The sequence below is a fragment of the Eptesicus fuscus genome, chromosome 3 (assembly GCF_027574615.1).
Source record: "Eptesicus fuscus isolate TK198812 chromosome 3, DD_ASM_mEF_20220401, whole genome shotgun sequence".
NCBI lineage: Eukaryota > Metazoa > Chordata > Mammalia > Chiroptera > Vespertilionidae > Eptesicus > Eptesicus fuscus.
The window spans coordinates 55850178-55873017 of record NC_072475.1 but is presented as its reverse complement, the minus strand read 5'-3'; the positions used below and the strand labels follow the sequence as shown (position 1 = coordinate 55873017).

The 22840-nt window shown below is 49.4% G+C and overlaps 1 protein-coding gene across 2 annotated transcripts in view; it reads left to right on the top strand.

Annotated features, from left to right (window-relative positions):
• KALRN (kalirin RhoGEF kinase) overlaps positions 1–22840 on the top strand; it is a 664115-nt gene that overhangs the window by 505676 nt on the left and 135599 nt on the right. For both annotated transcript variants that reach the window (XM_028131137.2, XM_008155509.3), the window contains exon 34: positions 11298–11544. In XM_028131137.2, the coding sequence (XP_027986938.2) occupies positions 11298–11544 (247 nt within the window). The remainder of the gene's footprint in view (positions 1–11297; positions 11545–22840) is intronic.

Genomic DNA, 22840 nt, shown 5'->3' with positions numbered 1-22840 from the left:
AAACTGTGCACGTGGTCAAGAAAACAGATAGTAAGTGGCGTGCCGCCTTGATAGTTGGTAACCAGGCGGGAAGGTGGTGGTAAGAAAGATACAGAACCAAACAAGGCAGGAGGTGGCTGTCATCCCGTGGCAAAACCAGCTCACGGCAGCAATAGAAGCAGAAAGTCTCATTAGAACTTACCCAGTAAGGTGAACTTGGATGAGTAAAGAGTGTGGGGTCACAGATAAAGGTCCGTCCTCACATTGAAGAGGCAAGGGTAGGATCAGGAAGGCGGGAACATCAGTGAGGGCAGACTCTACAGCTGTTACAGGAGACACTCTGAGACTCTGGGAAGCCTAGTTGGGCACATGACCTGGATCATTCCTCTGAAAAGTGGCATCTCCTCCAGCTCCCGCCACAGGGTGGTGCCAGCACAGTTGGAGATGGCCTGGGGTCGGGGGGAAGCTGAGCTGGCACAGCATGGAGGCAGATGCTGCGGGCTCCCACCAGCCCAGTTGTTATTGGCTGTCACAGCCAAAGGAGGTGCCAAAGCTAATAACATAAACAGCTGTGAGGCGACACAGCCATGGCGGTCTCCAGTGGAACAGGCGGGAGGGGCAGTAATGGGAAGAGCAGATCACTTTCTGAGGGACCCCATCCCTCGTGCCTGGGCCAGAACCCCGTGCCTCCCCTGTTGCCATGCTCGAGATGCTTGTATGAAGTGTGTCCCCCAACAGACAGTGAGCTTGGTAAGGGCCGGGTCATGGATTGTCTGCTTGCTGCTCTGCACCCCGTGCCCAGCACTGTGGCTGGCAGGTGAATGCGCCAGCAAGTGCGTGGGTGAGATCGCCGGCTCCATCAGACATGGGTCCTGCCCTTGCAATTTGCTGCTTGTGGTCTGAGCAAGTATTTCACGTCTCAGAGCTTCACTTCCCTCATCCAGAACTCAGATGGTCATACTAACTTTACGGTCCACGAGAACCAGACAATGTCTATGAGAGGTTTATAAATGACAAAGGGCCATGCAGATGTGAATTATCTCATCATTCTGCCGGAGCATGAGGCATGAACAAGTTGTATGTTCACCGGTGTCTCCGTGGGCCTGGGACACGGTGACCGGGGATGTTGGCTTTCTCAGTCACAGCGTTAGGGATGTGAATGTGCAGTGCGCCCCCAGCTGCCAGCGGGTGGCTGGCCTGTGCTGAGACAGGCCCTCGGGGCCACTCAGCAGCACGCCCTGAACCCACCTCTGCCCTCTTCCCAGTGCCAGTCCTGCAGACCTGCCTGCCCTCGGGCGCCAGCAGCAGCCAGGTGCCGCGTTCCCTGCTCCACACCGGGCGGCGGGCCTCTCCCCAGGGCTTACGTTGCCTCAGCCTCCACCCTGTCACTGCGTGTGGACGTGTTATCCATCCGAATTTGGCCAATCGTCCCAAGCACGCCTCTCTGGCCTGGTTGTCCCCCTCGGAGGGCTGGTGTAGGAAGAGGAGGGAAGTTCACATCCCCGGCTCTGCACAGGGACATGGTAGCCTGAATTGTACCCTAAACGTGTCAACCCTGGACATGGGAGTAGAGGGCTGCTTTGCTTTTCTTTTTCTCAAATCTGCCAGTCATTAGAGATGCTTTGGAAATGGATTTCTGTTCCCTAGACACACGGTATCGGCACAGAAAACAAGTCGGGTATGTGCCAAATACCATTAACTATGTGTGTCAGTCTGTGTGAACTCATGCAGTAACTCTATATGGTAGGAATTTATATTATCCCTGTTTTACAGATAAGGAACCTGAGTCAAAGAGAGGCCATTTAACTTGCTTAAAGTTATGCAGATAGGAGCTCCGGAGATAGAATCAAACCTAGCATCCGACTCCAGACCCAGTCCCCCACCAAATGGGGAAGGGTGACTCACATCTGAATAACTGAGGTTTGAGAACATTTTGCACGTTTGCAAAATCCTCTCTTGTCTTTGGCTGGATTTCCCCTGAAGCTCAACTTTTCAGTGTTGGGTGGACAATGGGCAGGAGTGCCTGGGGTTTCTCTCTGCCTGGAGAGCTGCTCTTGGTAACCTCCAGTTTCTCCCAGCCGCCCCTCCTCCCTCTGCTGTAGGCGACCTCCCTCTGCTGTAGGAGACCTCCCTCTGCTGTAGGCGACCTCGGGGTTTTCCGAGGCCATACCACATCTAGTGCTGCAGGAAAGCGCCTTGCAGCGCAAGACCAGTGAGGACAGCAGTGCAGACAGACTGGGGCAAGCACAGAGGAGCCGGAGCCTCCCCTTGGCAGGACCGCTATCTCCAGACTAAGGCTCAGTGTTGCCAAGGCCCAAGTTCATTGCCACGTTTAATCCTCCTGACCCCATTTCCATGGACAGTTTGTACCTAGTCTAGATGGTCGCTCAAGCCTGGGTAGGGAGTCAGAGATACGAAGCAGACAGAATCCTGTATCAGTCTGCATGTCCCTCCCCCCTTACTGGCGAGCCCTCACCAGCATTTGATAAATTCCTATTGAATGAACTAATGAATAAACAGTAAGTGAAGCCCAATCCGAAACCCTGTAGCTTCACCCGAGGAGTGAAGGATGCCCAGGAGCACATCTGGTTCCTTCTCTGGGTGAATCAGGTCCGTCTGTGAAGGAGCTCTGCCCTTGTTCTGACCTTGTCCCCTTTCTCTCTCACTTGCATGAACACTTTGAAACATACGTGTCATGTTTTCGGATGACACAACGCTGGAAGCAACCACTCCTCTGATAGACGAGAATCAAGAATACTATGTCTTAGCTAGGAGGTTAATAGAAGATTAATAGAAAAATCTCCGAGTTAAAAGCCTCACAACCCCAAGTAGAGAAATGGGGGAGCTGGGTTGAACAGACCCTGTGGATCAGATTGGGGTTTTTAGCAGGTTGCCTGCTCAATAGAAGCCAATAGCATGACTTAACTCTCAGACCACAGGGATAGACATAAAGTGTCTAGACACGGGAAACGGATGCCTGACTCAGTCTGTGCAGGACACACTACATCTAAAGGACTGGGCTCAATTCTCTGGGCCCCTCTTCAGAGGGACAGTGACATAATGAAGTCCACCAGAAGGATATGATAAAAGTATTGGAAACCCCCCATTTGAGAGTGATTTGAAGGAACATTTTGGAAAAGAGAAGACTTCAGGAATTCTTGTCTAGTCTCCACATATGTGGAGCTCTATGGGAGAAAGTTACTTTGTATTACCCTAGAGGGCAGATTTAGAACCCTGGATGGAAATTGTGAAAACAATGAAAATGTTAAAATCACCACTGCCCCAGGAGGGGACAGCTTCATAAAGCAGAGCGCTAGGTATCTTTAAAAGGGCCCTGCCCTGAGCAGGAGTTTAGGGTAGAAGGTCCTACGCCTCTGATCTGTAACTTTAGCTGCCTCTCGCAGCTTCGTGTCCTCTGCAGCTCTGCCAGGCCTGGATTTGAAAGTCCCCTCCCCAGTTACACCAATCCCTATATCATCAACACATTAGGTACAAGCGTGGGCCTTGTGACATTCTCGTAGGTTGATACAACCATTAATCTAGCCAGATTGAGTGAAAGGAGTTCTGAGCCTAGAACGTGAAAACCTGAGTCTGGTCTTGTCTCTGCTACCAACTCTGTTGGGACCCTCATTTTTACCAGTTATGGGTTAAAAGAGTTGGATGATCTGTGACAACTCTTTCACTTACCAATGCACTCATTCATTCAACAAATGTTTATTATCTACCATCTTCCAGACACTGTCTTCCTTAGGTAAGGCCCTCCCTCTTTCGGGGTTTCATTTTCCTCGTCTGTAAAATAGGGGGGTTGGATTAGGTGAATCCCCAAGTCCCCTGCACGTCTAATAGGCCATGTACCCACCTGACAATGCCGTTATCTCAGCCCACATGTCATTGTTTTGGCTAAAGGCTGCCACATAAGGCTTGGATGAATGCTTTGCTAAAATCAAAAACCATTTTGTGGTTCAGGCTTTTCTTAAATCCGTCTACCTATTAACTCATATTTTAAAGTGAATAAAAAGATTCTTTTCATTTGTACATGTCAAAGGCATATCACATTAAGAGGAGCAAGAAAAAGTAAGCAATAAAAGAGGAAAATTAAGAGGACAACCAGTGCTAATCATAGTTATAATAATGATCATAGTAGTTAATACTTACTGGTGCTTATCAAGACCACCTTTTGAGACTTTAAAAATCTAAAAATGCCTTTAGTGAACCCTCATATTGACTGATGGCTTATCGGGGTGCAGAAATTCTAGGTTGGAAATAATTCTCACTCAGAATTCTGACGGAATTGCTCCATTTTCTTTTACGTTTTAATGTTGTTGCTGAAAACTGCTGTTATTGTGGTCCTTGGTTTGTTGGGGGTTACCTGACTTTTCCCCTCCTCGCTGAAAATTTTTAGAACAGGCCATTTCTGCCACTATGTCCTGATGCTATGCTATGTTTTAGAGTGGGTCTTTTTTTAAATAATTGCGATGAGTACCTGGAACATTGTGTCAATTTGATGCATGCCCTTCCGCCCTGGGAATTTTTCCTTACAATTTATTCCTTTCCATTCTGTCCACCTAAAACTTGTTAGATTGATTCTCTCATTTTCTTATATTCTTCTCTCATATTTTCATCTCTCCGTGTTCTTTTTCTTCTTTCTGGAAAATTTCTTTGACTTTATCTTCCCACCCATGTCTAAAACGTTTTGTTTCAACCCTGTTTTTCATTTCTAAGAGCTCTTTTTCATTCTGTAATTTCCCTCATTTCTGTAACAACTTGTTCTTTTGTGAAGGACAGGATGCCTCTCTTAGCCCTCTGGGGATATGACAGTGCCCTTGAAGTGTTACTGTCCTGCCTGCAGTTTCTTCCCTCTGAGCTCCTGGTCCTTTTGTTTGCTTAGTTTGGCCTCTAAGTGAGGGGCTTTTCTGAAAAGCCTGGTGATCCTCAGCTGAATCATATTTCTATTTGTCATTGAGACACCAGAAGGGCTGGCTGGCTGTTGTGTGTAATGGAGGGCACTTACTGGCTGGAAGGTTTCCCTGTGCAGTGGTCTGACCAGGCTCTGGAGGTCTGGGGACGGGATCTCCGAATGTCCGTCTTTGAGTCTCTGGATATCTTTTTGGTTTTCTGTAATGAAAGATCTTCAGATCTGCCTAAAAGTTTGTATTTGCCTGCAATGTTCTGGGAGCCAAGGATGGAGGCCTTCTCCCTATTCTGTATGTAGACCTTCATTGAATGTCAATTTTTCAGGAACGTATGCACTGGGTAGAAGAGAGATCCAATGGTCTGCTGCCTTTACAGACTTGCAGTCTGTCTTGCCTCCTTAACCCACTCGTACCCCTACCCTCAGCACAGCCTGGACTCACTTCCACAGGGCTAAGTGCCAGGAACTCCAATCTCACCTCCATTCTACCAAGTCAGACACCACTCTTTTTTTTTTTATTTTTTTTTTATCCTCATCTGGGGATATGCTCCCCTTGACCCTAAAGCGAGAGAGAGGGAGAGAGAGAGAAAAGAGAGAGAGAGAGAGAAACATTGATGTGAGAGAGAAGCATCGATCAGTTGCCTCCCAAATGCCTCCTGACTGGGAATCAAACCTGCAACCCTTTGGTACATGGGACAACACTCCAACCAGGGCAGATACGAGTCCTGAAGCTACTTTGTTATTCAAATAAAATGTTGATTTCTCTTCTCACTGTTCCCTCTTAGGCTCTTTGTTTTTGTGAGTCTCCCCACCCCCGGTGTCATTTTTGTCAGGTTTAGAATTAGTGGCTATAGAGTCAAATGAACAAGATAATTGTTTCTGAAAGATGCTCAGAACATAAACTGTGGGATCTGGAAGACACTGACCGGAATGGGTGGCAGCCAGTGAGAGAAAACTCTCAGGCCGTGTAGCCAGACATCTCAGTTACAATCTGGCACTAATTCCTGGAATTGATTCCCGGTGCATTCAACAGGTATTGGTTGCTCGCCTGCCATGTGCCAGGCATCACTCTAGCCTCAGGAGATGTGGCCATGAGCAAGAGAGACTGTTTCTGGATCTCACATTCCTTCCAGGATCTTACATTCTGATGTGCAATACGACAGGAAGTAAGTTAACAATCAAACAAGACAACACCTTAATGATAAGTGCTCAAGAAAGTGCAATAGGATTGTGTGTTAGAAAGTAAATATAGAGACCTCCCTGCTCACTGATTCTAAAACGGGAAGGGGTTCTGAAGCCCATCTTCCTCACTGTAAGCATGAGGAGATTCAGGTATGGAGAGGGGAGGGGGTCTTCCCAATGTCACACGGGGGTAAACCTGTCCCAGGCCCAAGGCCTCCCGATTCCGGCTCCGGCTCCGGCATTCTTCCCACTGCCAATTACTATGCACTTCAGGAGACCTCCACTGACTACAGATCACACCCCGCCCCTCTGTGGCTCTGCCCTTCATTTCAGCACAGGGCAACAAGGAAGCCAATTAATTCGCGCCTGCAGTTGCCGTGGCTAGCAGCCCAACTCCAGAAATCAAAGACAGCAAATCGTCAGCTTTACCAGTCATTAGACCTGGCAGCTCCATAGGCTCCCGAAGTGCAAACTGAGAGCCCCGCAGTCCCGTTCCCCAGGCCCAGACACGGCCGCACACCTGTTTCGAAAATTCAACTCAAGGCGAAAACCGCACTAAACTTGTGTGAAGGTCGCTGGTTTCTGGGAAGCTCCTCTGAGTTTCACCCTCGTGTGTGCGGGGCAGAGGTTTATGGGGACAGATTTTGAAGCCGCCACACCACGCATGTCAAACTCACAGCCCGAGGGCCCCGTGCAGCCCACAACGAATATTTTTGGGGCCCAGCCCATATAACGGTGTGAGCAGTTATTTACAGTTATGAAGGGAAATAGGTCTCCTGTCAGGTCCAGAATTACTGGCATTCACCTTGGGTCAGTTTTGAAAGTAATCACTGCGAACAAGATTTCCCCCGAAGTAAGAAAGATAGTAGCAGAGAAGAGATGCCAAGTGTCAGGAAGAAAACATTAATTTTATCATTGCTCTTGTTCTTTTTTTATACTGTAATTTTTGGAATAAACCTACGTTTCTATGAAAATTGAAGCTTTTGGTTTTTTGCGGCCCACATAAACTTAAACCTTGTTTATTTGGCCCGTGTTAGCCTTTGAGTTTGACATGCTTGCTCTACACGGAGGCACCCTCAGCAACTTGGGGCTTTTCCCGAAGCTCACGCCCTGGTCCTGGAGCAAAACTGGACACTAGCCATCATCCGCTGCCCCCTTTTGTTCCTTCAAAGTATATGCCTTCCTGGAATGTGTTCAGGTCTTTCCCCCATTACATTGTGGACTTGTCTTATGGGTGATTATTGATGTTATAATTAATTTCATTCTAAAATAACTCTTAGATGAGAAATATTGAGCAATCCCGGAAATTAGAAAGGGGGAGGGATTACCCAGAATTCCTCACCCAACAAAGCCAGTCTTAACATTTTGATGAATTTCCTTCCCATTAGTATCTTGTTAGTTGTTAGGTTGTTGATGATGTTCTTCACATGTTACATGTGCAACTTCACACCCTGTCATTTTTTCCTTTTTTCTTTTTTTTTTACCTGACTTTACATATCTTGTAAGCTCTTATAAAGCTTTATCAATATCTGATGGCTGCATAATTACACATTCACTTAGTGGATATATCATAACCATTCCCTTCCTGTTAGATTTTTATGTTTTAGTTTTAAGGTGTGTGTTTTTTTAAATATTATGGTTCAGTTTTTCTCATTAAAAAGTGCCATTATGAACATCTTATGCTTAAAGCCATGTAAGTACAGGTGCATGTCCCCCACCTTTCTGCACTTGGGGGGGAATCACGTGCTTAGTCTGCTTTGAGACGTGCCACGCTAAGGGACACTGCCTAAGGATGAAATTAATCTCCGACGGGGGGAGTCCCGGCGCTGGCAGCGGGTGCAGGGGGAGCTGGCAGGCCTCCTCGGTGCCCTTTAAACCGCACCGGCTTCACATTCCTCTAAGGCAGCGCTGGCCTCCCGGTTGACATTCCTACGTAGACGTTAACTCAGCTAATTAATTCTGTGCCTGAACTGGCTGAGCATTGTGGAGGAATCGGGTGCACAGAGTTAGAGGGCCGGCAGCCAGGAGAGGAGGAGGATCCTGGTCTGACTTATCTGATGGGCGATGCAGCGTCAGAAACCGGCCTCCACAGGTATCAGCAGGCTCGTCTGGCAGGCACAGAGGGCACTCATCAGACTCCCAGGAGGGGGGAGTGAAGGGACAGGAGTGAATCCTCATTTTCCATCCAGGGACCCGGGGTCACCGGTCCCCTTGTCTTAACAGGGAAAGCACGTGCTGACGTGGGAGACCTTTGAAGGTGCCCACGGCACTTTTCCCAGACAGCCTTTGGGCCCGTTCTTTCAGTTGGCTTGTGTAAGGGCAAGAGTCCATTACTAAACAGGAAGGAAATTTGGTCCATTTACATAATAATTTGCATGCCTATGTACATGTTCCCAGACCATGTGCCATCAAAATTGATGATTTTGCCCAACCACCAAGGCTCAGTGGATTGAGCGTCGTCTCATGGACCAGGAGGTCACTGTTTAGATTCCCAGTCAGGTCACATGCCTGGGTTGCAGGCTCGATTCCCAATAGAGATGTTTCTCTCTCTCACTTTCCCCTTCTCTCTCTAAAAAACCAATAAAAACATTAAAAATGAAAATTTATTTTTTCCATTTCTTCTGTACTTACATGGCTTTATCTCAAACTTACATAATAATTACTAATACCTCTAGAATTTATTTTTAAACATTTAGAGAGCTAACTCTGCTTAAGGTGCTGTCCTAAGTGCGTTAGAAGTGTTCTCTCACTTAGTCTTCATAGCAACCTATGAAGCAGATACTGTTACTTGTTAGGGTCGCCAAAGGAGGAACACACAAGGCCAAAAGGGGTGAAGAATTATGAACTTATTAGGTCATCTGGATACCAGATGGGCTGAGCCCCAAAATGGCGCCAGCACCCAGAGATAGGAAATCACAGGTTTTTAAAGGACTCTAGGCGGAGAATTCTCTGTGCAGGTCCGGATTCTGGGGAAGCCCAGAGGGGAGAGATAATGGTCTTAGCAAGTGGAATGTGGCCTAAGCAAGTGGAGTGTCCATTGTGACGTGGCCTAGAGGTCAGTTCCCAGGGGAGGGGGTATCAATGCAATTATTTGGTCAGACCTCACGCTTTGTTATTATCCTCATTCTACAGATGAGGACACTGAGTAACTTGCCCCTGTCACTCAGCCGGGGAGGGGCTCCAGAGTCCGTGCCCTCAGCCACGAGGCTGTGCTGCCCGGGAGGAGCGGGTGGAGGCAGACGCGTGGGCCCCGAATGGACAGCAGTGGGCTGCGGGGCGGGGCCCTGTCCCCACCTCTCTGGATGTTGCCGGGTTCTTTTCCCATGTGTGGAAGTGCTTAGGGGTAATCTAACTCACACTGTATGTACAGGGAAGCTCAGTTAATCCCCAACCAGGAACCAAGCAAAATGGACCTAAATGAACGCAGTAGTTTCTGGCGACTGTAAGATTCTAGGGCGGGCATGACGTCTCCTTTCCACAACTTGCATGTGGCCCTGTGTGCTGGAGAGACGGCGCCGCGGCGGCCCTGAGGGACAGGAGGCACGCGAGGACGTGAGGAGCAGCTTCTGCCCTCGGGAAGCACCACGGAGAGTGGAGGACGGAGTCCGCCAGGGGGTGGGCAGCAGGAGCACAGGCTCCCCCTGGAGAGGCCAGGACCCAGAAGGAGAGACCGGGAAAGTGGGGCAAGAATCAGGATGACTCAGCAGCAGGCTCCGGAGTCAATCCAGTAGCTCTTCGCATCAGAAAGACTTGGGCGGGCCCGCGCCGGGCCCTAGGGAGCAGGCCACGGGAATGTCTGGGAAGCCCCAGGGAGGGGCCAGGGCAGAGGCCCACAGGAAAGGCCGGGCTCTCCGCGGGGGGGAGCGGGTGCTGCGGAGGCGGTGAGATGAGAGCCGCTTACCGGTCCTGGGGTTCAGGTGAGAGGAGACCCAGACACACCGGCCTTCATTGCTGAGAGTCTGTGCTGCCCACTTCGGGCTCCCAGCGTCTCCCTAGTAGAAAGAAGTTTGGTTTTAGAATCTGAAGCAGGATCGGATTGACAGTTTGGAAGTTACGTGTCCATAGCAGGTAGTTTTAAAATATACGGTGGAAATGTGATGTGTCCTTGGAGTTTGGAACAGGGTGGGCCGGCCCCCCTGACCTCTGTGGTGCGGAGGGATGGGGCTGAGGACACCCGTCAAATGGAAACACTGTCCATGGAAAGAACAGCCGACTAGCTGATAGAAGAGACCCAAGCATAGATGTGAGAGAGGAACATTGTATGCGCCTCAGCCGGGGATCGAACCGCAGCCTTTGGGTGTACAGGGCGATGCTCCAGCTGTTCCCGGGAGGCTTTGTGCTGAGCTCTATGAAATGCACTGATCACGGACGGGTTCCCTGGGGGAAAGTGAAAGTCTCAGCATTTAGCTAGGAGCTAAGAGCGGTGGTTCCTGTCTCTGGCTCTCCCTGCCCAGTGTTACTGCTTCTGCCCCGGGATCAGTGCAGAGGGGAGGGCCAGGCCTGAAGGGAGGGCAGGACTAAGGGTGGTCCCTAAGCAGGATGTGGCTCCTCTTCCCCGCCATCCTTCCCCTTGGCCCCTGGTGGCTGAGCGCGTGTGAAATGACCCTGTTCCCCTTCCAGGTAAACAGAGTTCAGCTCCTGCCTTTGAGTTGAAGCCTCATTCTCTCTTGTGTCGCTGGCAGCCTCTGTTTTAAGCAAATGGCTGCAGCGAGGGGTGGGGATGGGGAAGGAATCAGGGATTTCAGGGAAGGCAGTTTCTCTCTCATTATTCCCTAGAATCAAGTGAGAGCGAGTGACTTGGAAATAGATGCTCAGGAAGAGCCTGGGGGGTGGTTGGGGGCAGAAATGGGGCATGCGGTGGAGCCCTTGGAAGAAGCAAAGGGGCATGTTGGGGAAGGGTTGTGAAGACACAATCAGCTGGAAGCTGGCAGAGAAATAATGAAAAGAACTCCAGCCAAACGAGGAGTTAGAATCAAAGTCCCGGTTCCAGGCCGGCCCCAGCTGTGGCTGCAGCTGGACTGGCCGAGTGATTCAATGGCACCACTAATTCCTTTTTTTTTTTTTTCTTGTTTTCTTTCCTGCTCCCACCTCCCTTTTCCATCCTCTGCCTTCTTTCCCAAATCCCACCTTTTCCCTCCATCCTCTCCTCTGCTCTCACGCATCCTCTCTCCCCTTCCCTCTGCCCCACGCCCTCACATTTGCTGCCATCCCCATCACCTCCAAGCTCTCCGGCGGATGTGAGCTGACCGTGGTCCTCCAGGACTTCAACGCCGGCCACAGCAGCGAGCTGACCATCCAGGTGGGGCAGACGGTGGAGCTGCTGGAGCGGCCGAGTGAGCGGCCGGGCTGGTGTCTGGTGCGCACCACCGAACGGAGCCCCCCGCAGGAGGGCCTGGTCCCCAGCAGCGCCCTGTGCATCTCGCACTCCCGAAGCAGCGTGGAGATGGACTGCTTCTTCCCCCTGGTGAAAGGTAGGGACCACAGAGGGGGAGGGGTGTGGCCCGGGACCCCGCCGGGGGTGCTGGCCCCTCTAACTGAATCAAATCCTCGAGCTAACCTGTCTCATGACCTCGTGGGATTTCCCGGGACCTGCTTGTGAAGAGAGTGGGTTGGGAGCTTAAAGGGAGAGAGTACTGAGTAGCCGTGTGACCTTGAAAGTTATTTAAGATTTTTGAGTCAGTTTCATCTTAGAAATTAAGGTTGAATTAGATGACTCCTAAGATCTCTTTCAGATGTGCCACTGTAGCACCTGCATTTGAAAAGTCCTCTCTTACCTGTGGCCCAAAGCCTGGACTCCTCTGTCCACTGCCCTGTTCCACCCCCCACCACAGCTCCCTCGGCTCCCTGACACCCCCACCCACCCCAGTGCTCCTGCTGACACAGAGGCACCCAGCAAGCCCAGGCTCAAGGCCCTGCAGGGACCTGGGGCGCTCACTGAGGTGCCTTTGACAGATAAGTTATTGGAGCCTCGGCTTCTGTTTGGTATGGTTCTGTGTTCCCTCCACATGCGTGTTTATTCATTTTCTCACGCAGGGAGACTCACCACCTAGAATAGTGACCCTCCAAGGTGGGGTGTCTCAGCACCCCCTGGGAACCTGTTGGAAATGCAAATTCTCAGGCCCCTCTCCAGGTCTGAGTCAGGTCTGTGTTTTAACAAGCCCTCCCAGGGACTCTGGTGCATCAAAAGCCAAGGCTGGTAGGGGCCTGGGAGGTCGCTCGTTTTACACCAAGGAAACTGAGGCCCAGAGCGAGACGTGGTTCTGAGCTTTTTGTAACTCATCAGCTAATCTATATCAGTGGTTCCACAAAGCTCAGCCTTGTATGCAGACCTGTGCTAGGTATTCATGGGCTAGGAAGAGGGAAGGGACCTGCTTCTGTAGGGAGTCAGGGACGAGGGTCGCCGTGGAGACCTGCTGCAGGCTTCCTAGTAGATAATACAGGCTAATAAGGTTTAAAAGTTCTGGAATTCCAATCTGGTCCATCTCCAAAGCCTGACTTCCTCCTGCGTCCACCAGATGGCGCCAGCAGGTGGCTGATTGACAGGCCTCTCATCCAGCCTGCCTCCCTGGGTTTTTCCACCAGGAGAAGAATGCAAACTAAAACCTGATTCTTCCCTCCCCCAGTTCAGCCCTCACCTGGTTCATTTCTCCCCTTCTCTCTGGGGACTAAGGAGGGGCTGTGTCCGGAAGTTCGGTGGAATCTGGAATTGCCCAGGCAGCTCCTCAGTCCTTTGAAGTAGCCACAGAGAAACTCAGAGAAAATCAGGGACACAGGAATATGGTTCTGTTTGAAGTTTAAACAAGAGGGAAAGTGGGACACACAGAGGTTAGCATTGTGAAGGTGAGATGAGGTAGCATATGAAACACCTAGAACGGTGCCCGGCACTCAATACATTAAGTTGTCAAAAGTTAGAGTTATTACATCATTTGTCACAGATTCCTTAGCAAAATAACTACAAAATCCCACAAGTCCTGTCTAGAGACAAAGCCAAGGACAGCAGTTTTCTGGGAAAGGCTAGTTTGTCGGGCATCCAGTGCAGGTGTGTCCATCGGGAAGGACTTAGCTTCAAGAGAAGACCTGACACTTCTAATTTTAAAGTATTTTTTTATTTTTCTGTTACAGTTGGCATACACTATTCCATTAGTTTCAGGTGTACAATATACTGATTAGACATTTACATAGCTTATAAAGTGATCAACCTGAGAAGTCTAGTACCCATCTGATACCATACATAGTTATTACAATATTATTGACTACATAGCCTATGCTATCCTATATAAGAGCCTAATATGCTAAGTGTCTGGTCAACTGGTCGGCCGTTCAACCAATCAAAGCGTAATATGCTAATGATATGCTAAGGCTGCTCAACCACTTGCTATGACATGCACTGACCACCAGGGAGCAGACAGTCAACCAGTCACTATGATGTGTAATGACCACCAGAGGGCAGTCGACCAGTAGACCAGTTGCTATGACATGCACTGACCACCAGTGGGCAGACGCTCTGACCTGTATGTTAGCTTGCTGCTGGGGTCCAGCAAATCGGGACTGAGTGAGACAGTCCAGACACGCCCTGGAGCCCTCCCATGGAGCCTTCCCAGGCTGGCCAACCTCCCGTGTCCCTCCCCAGCCCCAATCATGCACCAGTGGGGCCCCTCGGCCTAGCCTGAGCCCTCTCGCAATCCAGGACCCCTCAGGGGATATAGGAGAGATAGTTTCGGCCCGATCCTGCAGGCCAGGCCGAGGGACCCCACTGGTGCACAAATTCATGCACCGGGCCTCTAGCCTATATAATAAAAGCCTAAGCGACTGTAATGGCAGAACGACCAGAATGACCAGTCGCTATGATGTGCACTGATCACCAGGGAGCAGAAGCTTAATGCAGGAGCTGCCCCCTGGTGGTCAGTGTGCTCCCACTGAGGGAGCGCCGCTCAGCCAGAAACAGGCTCATGGCTGGCGAGTGCAGCTGCCATGGCAGGGGCCTCTCCCGACTCCGCAGCAGCAGGCGCAGCGGGCTGGGATGACCATGAGCAGCGCCTGGCTCCGATTCAGGCTTCTCCCTGGCCTCCTGCCACTTGGCACACTGCTGCATCCCCTGAGAGGGTCCCAGACTGTGAGAAGGATGTCTGACTGCCAGCCTAGGCTCTCCTAGGCTGGCAGTCAGACATCCCACAAGAGGTGCCAGACTGCGAGAGGGTGCAGGCCAGGCTGAGAGACACCGCCCCCCAGTGCACAGATTTCGTGCACCAGGCCTCTAGTACTTTAATAACTGGCAATTTGCACATCTTAATCCCTTCATCTTTTTCAGCAAACCCTCAAATCCCCCTTTCATCTGGCAACCATTAGTTTGTTCTCTGTATCTATGAATTTGTTTCCATTTTGTTTATTTTGTTTTTTAGATTCTACACATAAGTGAAATCATATGGTACTTGTCTTTCACTGTCTGACTTATTTCACTTAGCACAATACCCTCTAGGTCCATCCATGTTGTTGCGGGTGGCAATATTTCACTCTTTTCTTTATAGCTGAGTAATATTTCATTATATATACAGCATGTACCACATATTCTTTACCCATTCATCTATTGATGAGCAGTTAGGTTGCTTCCATATCTTTGCGATTGCAAATAATACTGCAATGAACATAGGGATGCATTTGTCTTTTTGAATTAGTGTTTTGAGTTTCTTCGGATAAATACCCAGAAGTGGAATTGCTGGGTCCTTCTTTGTCTCCTTTGTTTTAAAGTTTATTTTAAAATCTAATATAGATATTACTACTCCAGATTTTCTTTTAATTTGCCTGAAATATTTTTTCCATCCCTTTACTTTCAGTCTGTGTGTGTCTTTCAATCTGCAGTGAGTTTCTTGTAGGCAGCATATGTATGGGTCTTGTTTTCTTTTCCATTCAGCCACCCTATGTTTTTTTATTGGAGCATTTAATTCATTTATATTTAAAGTGATTATTGCTAGATATGTAGTTTTTGCCCCTTTATTATTCATATTTTTATTTATCCTGCTCCTTCTCCTCCCCTTCCTCCTTCTCCTTTTCTTCCTCTTCCTGCTCATTCTCCTTCATCTCCTTCTCCTCCTTCTCCTTCTTCTTCTTTATTCCTGTATCATCCTATATAATAAAAGGCTAATTTGCAAATCGACTGAACAGCAGAACGACTAGTCGCTATGACACGCACTGACCACCAGGGGGCAAATGCTCAACACAGGAGCTGCCCCCTCGTGGTCAGTGTGCTCCCACAGGGGGAGTGGCACTCAGCCAGAAGCCCTGAGCCTGGCTCATGGCTAGAAGTGCAGCGGCAGTGGCAGGAGCCTCTCCCACCTCTGCTGCAGCGCTAAGGATGTCCGACAGGGAGTGGGCCTAAGCCGTCAGTCAGACATCTCCCAAGGGCTCCCAGACTTCAAGAGGGTGCAGGCTGGGCTGAGGGAGGCCCTCCTCCCCGCCCAAGTGTACGAATTTCACGCATCAGGCCTCTAGTTTCTTATAATACTAGTTTCTTATAAAACTTTCTTTTTTTCTTGTCTGGGAAGGTCTTTATCTGTCCTCTGATTTGAAATGATAGCCTTGCTGGGTAATCATGGTTGTAGGTCCCTGCTTTTCATCACTGAATATTTCAATGCCAATCCCTTCTGGCCTGTTGAGAAATCTGCTGGCAGTCTTATGGGAACTGCCTTGTAGGTAACTAACTGCTTTTCTCTTGCTGCTTTTAAGATTATCTCTTTGTCTTTAACCTTTGGCATTTTAATAAGGATATGTCTTGGTTTAGGTCTCTTTGGGTTCATCTTGCTCGGGACTCTGCACATCCTGGACTTGATATCTATTTCTTTCACCAGATTAGGGAACTTTTTCATCATTATTTCTTCAAGTAGGTTTGCAATCCCTTGCTCTCTCTCTTCTCCTTTTGGTACCTCTATAATATGAATGTTGGTATGCCTGATGTGCCAGAGGTTCTTTAAACTATTCTGTGTGTTTTTTTAATGTACCAGTAAAATGTTTATCTCTTCCAGACCCTGAGCCCAGCTGGGGCCCCTCTGTATTCAGTTTGGAAGGAGCACACCTAGGGGGAGAATCAGAGAGCTGTCAGCGTGGGTCTGTGATCCAGAGGTGGGAAGTGGGGACATTCTGAGTAATAACTCTGGAGAGAAGAGAGTTAGTGGAGAGTTAACTGAAAATGGGAGCTGAGGAGGAAGGATGGAAAATAGAGGCTGGAGGGAAAGCAAGGAAGGAAGCTGTCACAGAACTTTCCAGCTGACTGCCAGCCATCCTGGCTTCTTAAGGGCACCCCCCACCTCCACCCCAGGCAGTGTTGTCACCCGTTTCCTTGGATCTTTTTGTTTGCAAGTTGGTTCCTCTCTCTACAAGCTTAGACCACTTAGGCTGGGCCTTCAAATGGCAACCCGAGCCGAAACCGGTTTGGCTCAGTGGATAGAGCATCGGCCTGCAGACTCAAGGGTCCCAGGTTCGATTCCAGTCAAGGGCATGTACCTTGGTTGCGGGCACATCCCCAGTAGGGGGTGTGCAAGAGGCAGCTGATCGATGTTTCTCTCTCATCAATGTTTCTAACTCTCTATCCCTCTCTCTCTTCCTCTCTGTAAAAAATCAATAAAATATATTTAAATCAAATGGCAACCCGTGCACTCTCACTGCCCTCTCACCTGTGTGGGCTCAGAATGTGCAGGCGCCTGCCTCCCAGCAGTCAGGACTTCAGTCCTAGTGTCCATGGGACATCTCCGAGGGCCTTAACAGGGGTGATATATGTGTCCATGCACCTGCCACTGCCTGGAAACCCCTCCCTCTCTATCCAGGGCCTGCCCTAAGTGTTGGCCCTTTTAGAAGAAATTCAGTAAACTCTTCCTTCTTCCATTTCAGCGGCTGCCTGCTGGCCAGTTGGCCTTCTCTGAGCAGTGCTTTGTCTCCAGCAGGCATTCCACCTTATAAATGATGCACAACTGGATTGAGAATGAAGCATCCTTCTGGGGGTTGTGGGATAGGACAGGGTTGCCTCATCCGTGTCACTGCACGTCAGGCTCTATTTCTTTTTCAGTTCTTAGAGGGGAACCAGTCCTCTTCGTCCCTGTGGAGAGCACTGCAGAGTCAGTGCTCCTACAGGCCGTGAGGAGCCGGGCAGTGTCTGCGTGATGTGCTAAGTGCCACGTGTGTGCTCAGGCCGAGCTGTCAGCACCCGCAATGGAGACAGAGCCACAGAATGTTAGCACCAAGGAGGGACCTGGGAGAACTGCTAGGTGTGGGTTCTCAACCCTGGCTGCACAGAATCACCTGGAAGCTGTACCTAATGACAGCACCCTGGCCCCACCTGGAACAGCTGGAGCCAGAGTCGCCAGGGTGGGGCCTGAGGGTCAGTGTTATTTTAAATGGTCCCTGAGTGAATCTAAGATATGGCCAGGGTTGAGAACCACTGCACCGGCCCAGTTTCCTGTCTTTCAGGGGCGCTTTTGGGCACAGGTGACTTCCCGAAGCCACAGGGAGAGTTGGTGGCAGAGCTGGAGCAGGACCAGGACTCCCACCTCCTCTCAGGCCCAGTGCTTCACACCCACACGCTGCCTGCTGGGCTAGGCTGCCTGCTGGGCTGGGCGCTGGGCCCTTGTCCCTCCTGTGTCTTCTTGGGATTCAGGGGTTGGGTGTTTCCTCCTGACATATCCATGGCAGGACTGATGATGAGGCTGTGTGACAGAGTGGGGGGCCTGCCTTTCGTACTAGTCACTGCCCCCCTGACACTGAAAGCCTCTCACTGGGGTGGGCCTAGTCCCCTTGTCTTCCTAACGCCCTCTCTCATTCTCAGCACTAAGTGGGGGAGGGCAGTGCCGGGGGTGGGGGTGGGGGAGGAGTACTTGGTGGTGGTGGATTTTAACTCTGGGTGCATCTTAGAGCCACCTGGAGGAGACTTTTAAAAACACTGATGCCTCACACACCACTCAGACCAATTCTTTCAGAACCATCAAGCCTGGGCATCAGAATATTTTAAGCTCCTAGGTAATTCTGATGCTCCAGGAGGATTGAGTCCCTGCTTTATGGGTTTGGCACCCCCAGAGTGTCAGGCTCAGGAGATACTTAAGGATGCACAGGGAGGGTTAGTGTGCAGGTTATGTCAATAACTCATACAGCTCAACAACACCAGCAAAATTTGTTTAAAAAACAGACAAGGATTTGAATAGGCATTTCTCCCAAGAAGATGTGCAAATCGCCAACAACCACATGAAAAGGTGCCCCACATTACCGTTCATTAGGGAAATGCAAATCAAAACCGCAGTGAGATACCACTTCATACCCATTAGCATGGCTATTATTAAACACACACACACAGAGAAAATAACAGGTGAGGCTATGGAAAAATTGGAATCCTTGTGCACTGCTGGTGGGAAAGTGAAACGGTGAATGGTTGTGGGAAATAGAATAGGTTTCCTCAAAAAAAGTAAAAATAGAATTACCATATGGTCCAGCAATTTTACCTTTAGGTATATACCCAAAAGCACTGAAAACGGGGCCTTGAAGAGATGTCTGTACACCCGTGTTCATAGAGCCTCATTCACAACAATGAAAAGGTGGAAGCAGCCCCAGTGTCCATTGAGCCACGCATGGATAGCAAAACGTGGCATTTCCACACAGTGGAATATTACCCAGCCTTAAAGGAATATCTGACACATGCTATGACATGGACGAACTTTGAAGACATTATGTTAACAGTGAAAGAAGCCAGACACAAAAGGGCAGACACTGTGTGATTCCACCTGTGTGAGGTGACTACAGCAGCCAGATGCTCAGACAGAAAGTAGGACAGTGGTTGCCAGGGGCTGGGGGGACGGGGGGGAATGGGAATTAGTGTTTAATGGATACAGAGTTTCAGTTTTGCAACATAAAAGGATTTGTGGAGATGGGTAGTGGTGATGGCTGCACCACAATGTGACTGTACTTAATGCCTCTGAACTGTACGTTTACAAACGGTAAAAATGCTGGGTGTATCTGCCCCAGGCTCCAATGGACAGTCTAGGCTCTTCTTCACCCAACTCTGCAGGACACCTGTGTTCCTTGGCTTTTCCTGTGCAGCTTTCCCTGGCCCCAGCGGAGTGCCTGGAGAAGCTATAAGGAAACGCTTCTTTGCTTGCCAAACCTAAACCAGGGCCAGGTAAACTCTGGAAGCAGGTTTCCTGCAGGAGAGGGGCCATGGCTGTGGCGGCCCTGGCTTGTTCCTGGGGAGTCCTCTTCCACGGGGTCTCCTGGTGATTTCTGCCGCTGTCACCTAGCTGGCCTCGGGAGCAGCTAACCAGGCGGTGAAGGTGTAGAACAGTGGAGAAAACTTGGGCTCTGGAGCACATACCACCAACAGCTGAAGATGCTGATCAACTCTGGGATGCTACTGACTTACGTTAAGTTTGTAGTCAACTCATTAAAATACTGACATTTATTGAGCTTACTAGGGGCCAGCTTCTAGGTTATTGCTTTAATACTAATAACAGCAATATTTTCCTCGTTTTGCAGACAAAGAAACTGAGTCTTAGAAAGGTAAGGTAACTTGCCCGAAGTCACATAACTTAAAACTGGTGAGCCTAGATTTGAACCCTGTGCTCTACGACGGAAGGCATTGAGACAGGTACTTGAGTTGATGGTCCTTCCCACCTGATTAGACTCCCCGTGTTTAGCCAGGCTCGCTGGGCCAGGACTCCGAGAGCCCTCCCGCTCTCCCTCCCACCTCTGGCCTCAAGTGCTCCCTTCCCGAGGGGCAGTAGCAACAACCACACAGGTTTTGTCCTGTGGGAGCTTTGCTCACTAGAAAGATCCCGGTGTCTCCGCTGGAGCAGGACAACCTGAGCAGCACTCGGACAGCAGGCTGAACTGGGCCCAGCTCTGAGAGCGGCCAGCCAGCCCCTGGAGCTGCGCCAGCCTGTCCACCAGATTTTCTGCAGGATGGGAATTCCCTGAATTCTCTGCTGCCAGGAGCCAACATGCGCCTTCCCTGTCCCCTCTGCTATCAAATCCAGACACTTAGAGGCTCCTCCTGCCTACAGACTCCCGAGAGTCCACCAAAAGAGTCAGTCTCTCTCTCTCTCTCTCTCTCTCTCTCTCTCTCTCTCTCTCTCTCTCACACACACACACACACACACACACACACACACACACACACTCTTCAGTATAATCTGCACTAAGAGCAACTATTCTCAGGTTCTGAGTTTACTCCATAATGCCTAACACAGAGCTTTACTGCAGGAAGCTGTACACTAATTGCAGGATGGATGTTGCCCAAACATTTCCTTTCGGAGTTGAAGTGACTCGTTACAAACTACAGCTGCCTGATCCATGTTCCACTCCATTTGTGCAGCCCCACATCTGTAACAGACCAGCTGTGAAGCAGCCACTTTGAAACTCAGAACCCACTTCCTCACAGAACAAAATTGCACATGGGAGTGTGATGGGTGAGGATGGGAGTAGGTTTCCACGCTAGCCCACACAATTTCATTTAAGAATAACATAGCTGTTATTAACCAATGTCACCCCATTACGTTTAATAACATAAAAAGAGGTGGGGGGGGAATAACATAGCTGAATATAGTATGTTGGCAATGAAAATAGTGGTAAGGTTGTTTTTAAGAATCACAGTACTGCTGGATAAGGATAACTGAATTTCAATAGGATACTGCATTTGAATAAGAAATGTAATTAACGTGAGTGCTGAGACTTCTTGAAGACAGGTAGAGATTTTTAAAAGTTAGAATTCAACCTTCTCTTTTTATAATTGAACCACAGGGGTCCTTGGTTAGATTTCATTTCATGTCGGAACATTGGCTGTTATGGGCTCTTGGAATCTTAGAATTGAAAGCATCTTAGGTCTTCGGGTCCACTCTGGCCCCTAAGATAGGTGCTCAGCCGAATGTTACCTGAGCACTCCCAGGGACCAGAACTGTTACTTCCCGAGGACGCCTGTTGCATGTTAGTGCCATTCTGATGGTTAGAAAATGCCTCTTATTTAGTGCTGAAATCATATGCTTCCTACCATGGCTTCCCCCTAACCCACCAGTCCCAATTCTCATTGTATAAAAACCCAATCTTAATTCTCATTCTCCATCTCCTTCGGATCTTTAGGACAAAGAGATTTGATTTGCATAAAAATGTTAGACACATCTTTCCTAAGATACTATTTAATAAGAATCTAGCAATTTCTCCATAAATTCTTTTATTGCATCGTTAGAACAGAACAACACATTTTGGATTAAATTTAGTAATCCTAACTATGTAAAGTGGTTATCTGTGTGCTGTTTTATAGTCCTCGTAACCGCCCTGGACTTAGGAACTCCAGCCCTGTGGCTTCCCCTGCACTTCAGGGGCCCTGGTCTCCCTCACAAACCTCTGATCCTGTCCCCTTCGCTCGGGGCCCGGGACCTAGAGGCCACTGCTTTCCATTCTGAGCCTCTCTACGGGCTTGTCTTTTTTCCTGGTCATTCTCTACTGTCATTCATATTGTGACTTGTTCTAAAATAGCATTTTTATGACCTTCCCTCCATCTCTTCCTGAATTACCTCTGGGATCCCTTCCACCTCTAAAAATGTCTGCTTTTTTTCTCTCCACAGCAGGTAAAGTACCCTTGGTAACCTCAAGTGATTAACCTAAGTATCCTATGTTTAATTCATCCAAGCCCAACATAAATACCTTCATTTGAGATCAAATGTATTGGGTTGAATCACATGAAACTGCCATTTTTATAGTAAAAAATGGTTGAATATCGGCAATCTCTAAGTAGTTTAACCTTGTATGTTACAGTCGGCCTATACTAGTATTTTAGAGGGGCACTTGCAAATCTTGGAGAAAACAGGGGAGGGTTTGGCTCTCAGGGAGTCAGCTGGGCCGGGAGAGGACACAGTGTGGAAGGAGGGGCAGGTACATCATCTTCGTTCCTGCGTCTCTGCCATGAGAAGCTGATATGAAGGCCTGTCGCACGGAGTGGCTGGGAGGCTCCTAGTGGGCAGTGTGAGGTAAAACTGCTTTGAACTGTGGAGTTGGTCGGGTTGTTTCATGCGCAGGCTAATATGTAGAATAAAACAAAAGCGGCTGGCTCCTCAAGGCGTGACGATGGTGAGAAGTGGGCCATAGGTGAGATGAGGAGAGGCCTGGCGCAACGGAGAGTCTTGGGTGGAAGACCTGAGTCTGCGTCCTGGCCCAGCACTGACCAGCTGGTGACCATGAGCATCACTCTAAAATCCATAAAACAGGCCATCGTGCCTACTTCCCTGGGCTTCGACCCCCCAGCCTGGGCGCACCAGCGGCAGTCTATGAATGTTCCTTTCCCTGCCTGCCCTTTGTCCCAGTTCCGACACCTTTTCAGGGCTGAGTGTAGGGTGTTCCCGGCCTGAATCCTCTCCAGGGCTGTTCAAAGGATCCAGTTCTGTTTCTCGTTTCATCCACATGGTTTGCAAAGGCCCTGACATTGTGTCTAGTCTGCGCCCTCCCCCTTCCCTCAGTTTCTTTTCCTGGCCTATCCTGGGCCCTGTCTCCAGCCTCCCAACAGCAGGTCCATTGGGCTCTAAGTAGAATAAAGTGGTTTATTCCTCTCTTCTTTCTTTTGCCTTCCATGCAGAGGGTCAAGATCATACCTGATATATTTCACCTCTGGCATCTCTCAATGACCTATTCTCTTTCAGTAGTCACTCAGGCAGGTCATTGAAGGTAACCTTTGAACCACACCAGAGTGATGGGCTGACCTGTGTGATGGAGGGCATCTCCCAATGACCTATTCTCTTTCAGTAGCACCTC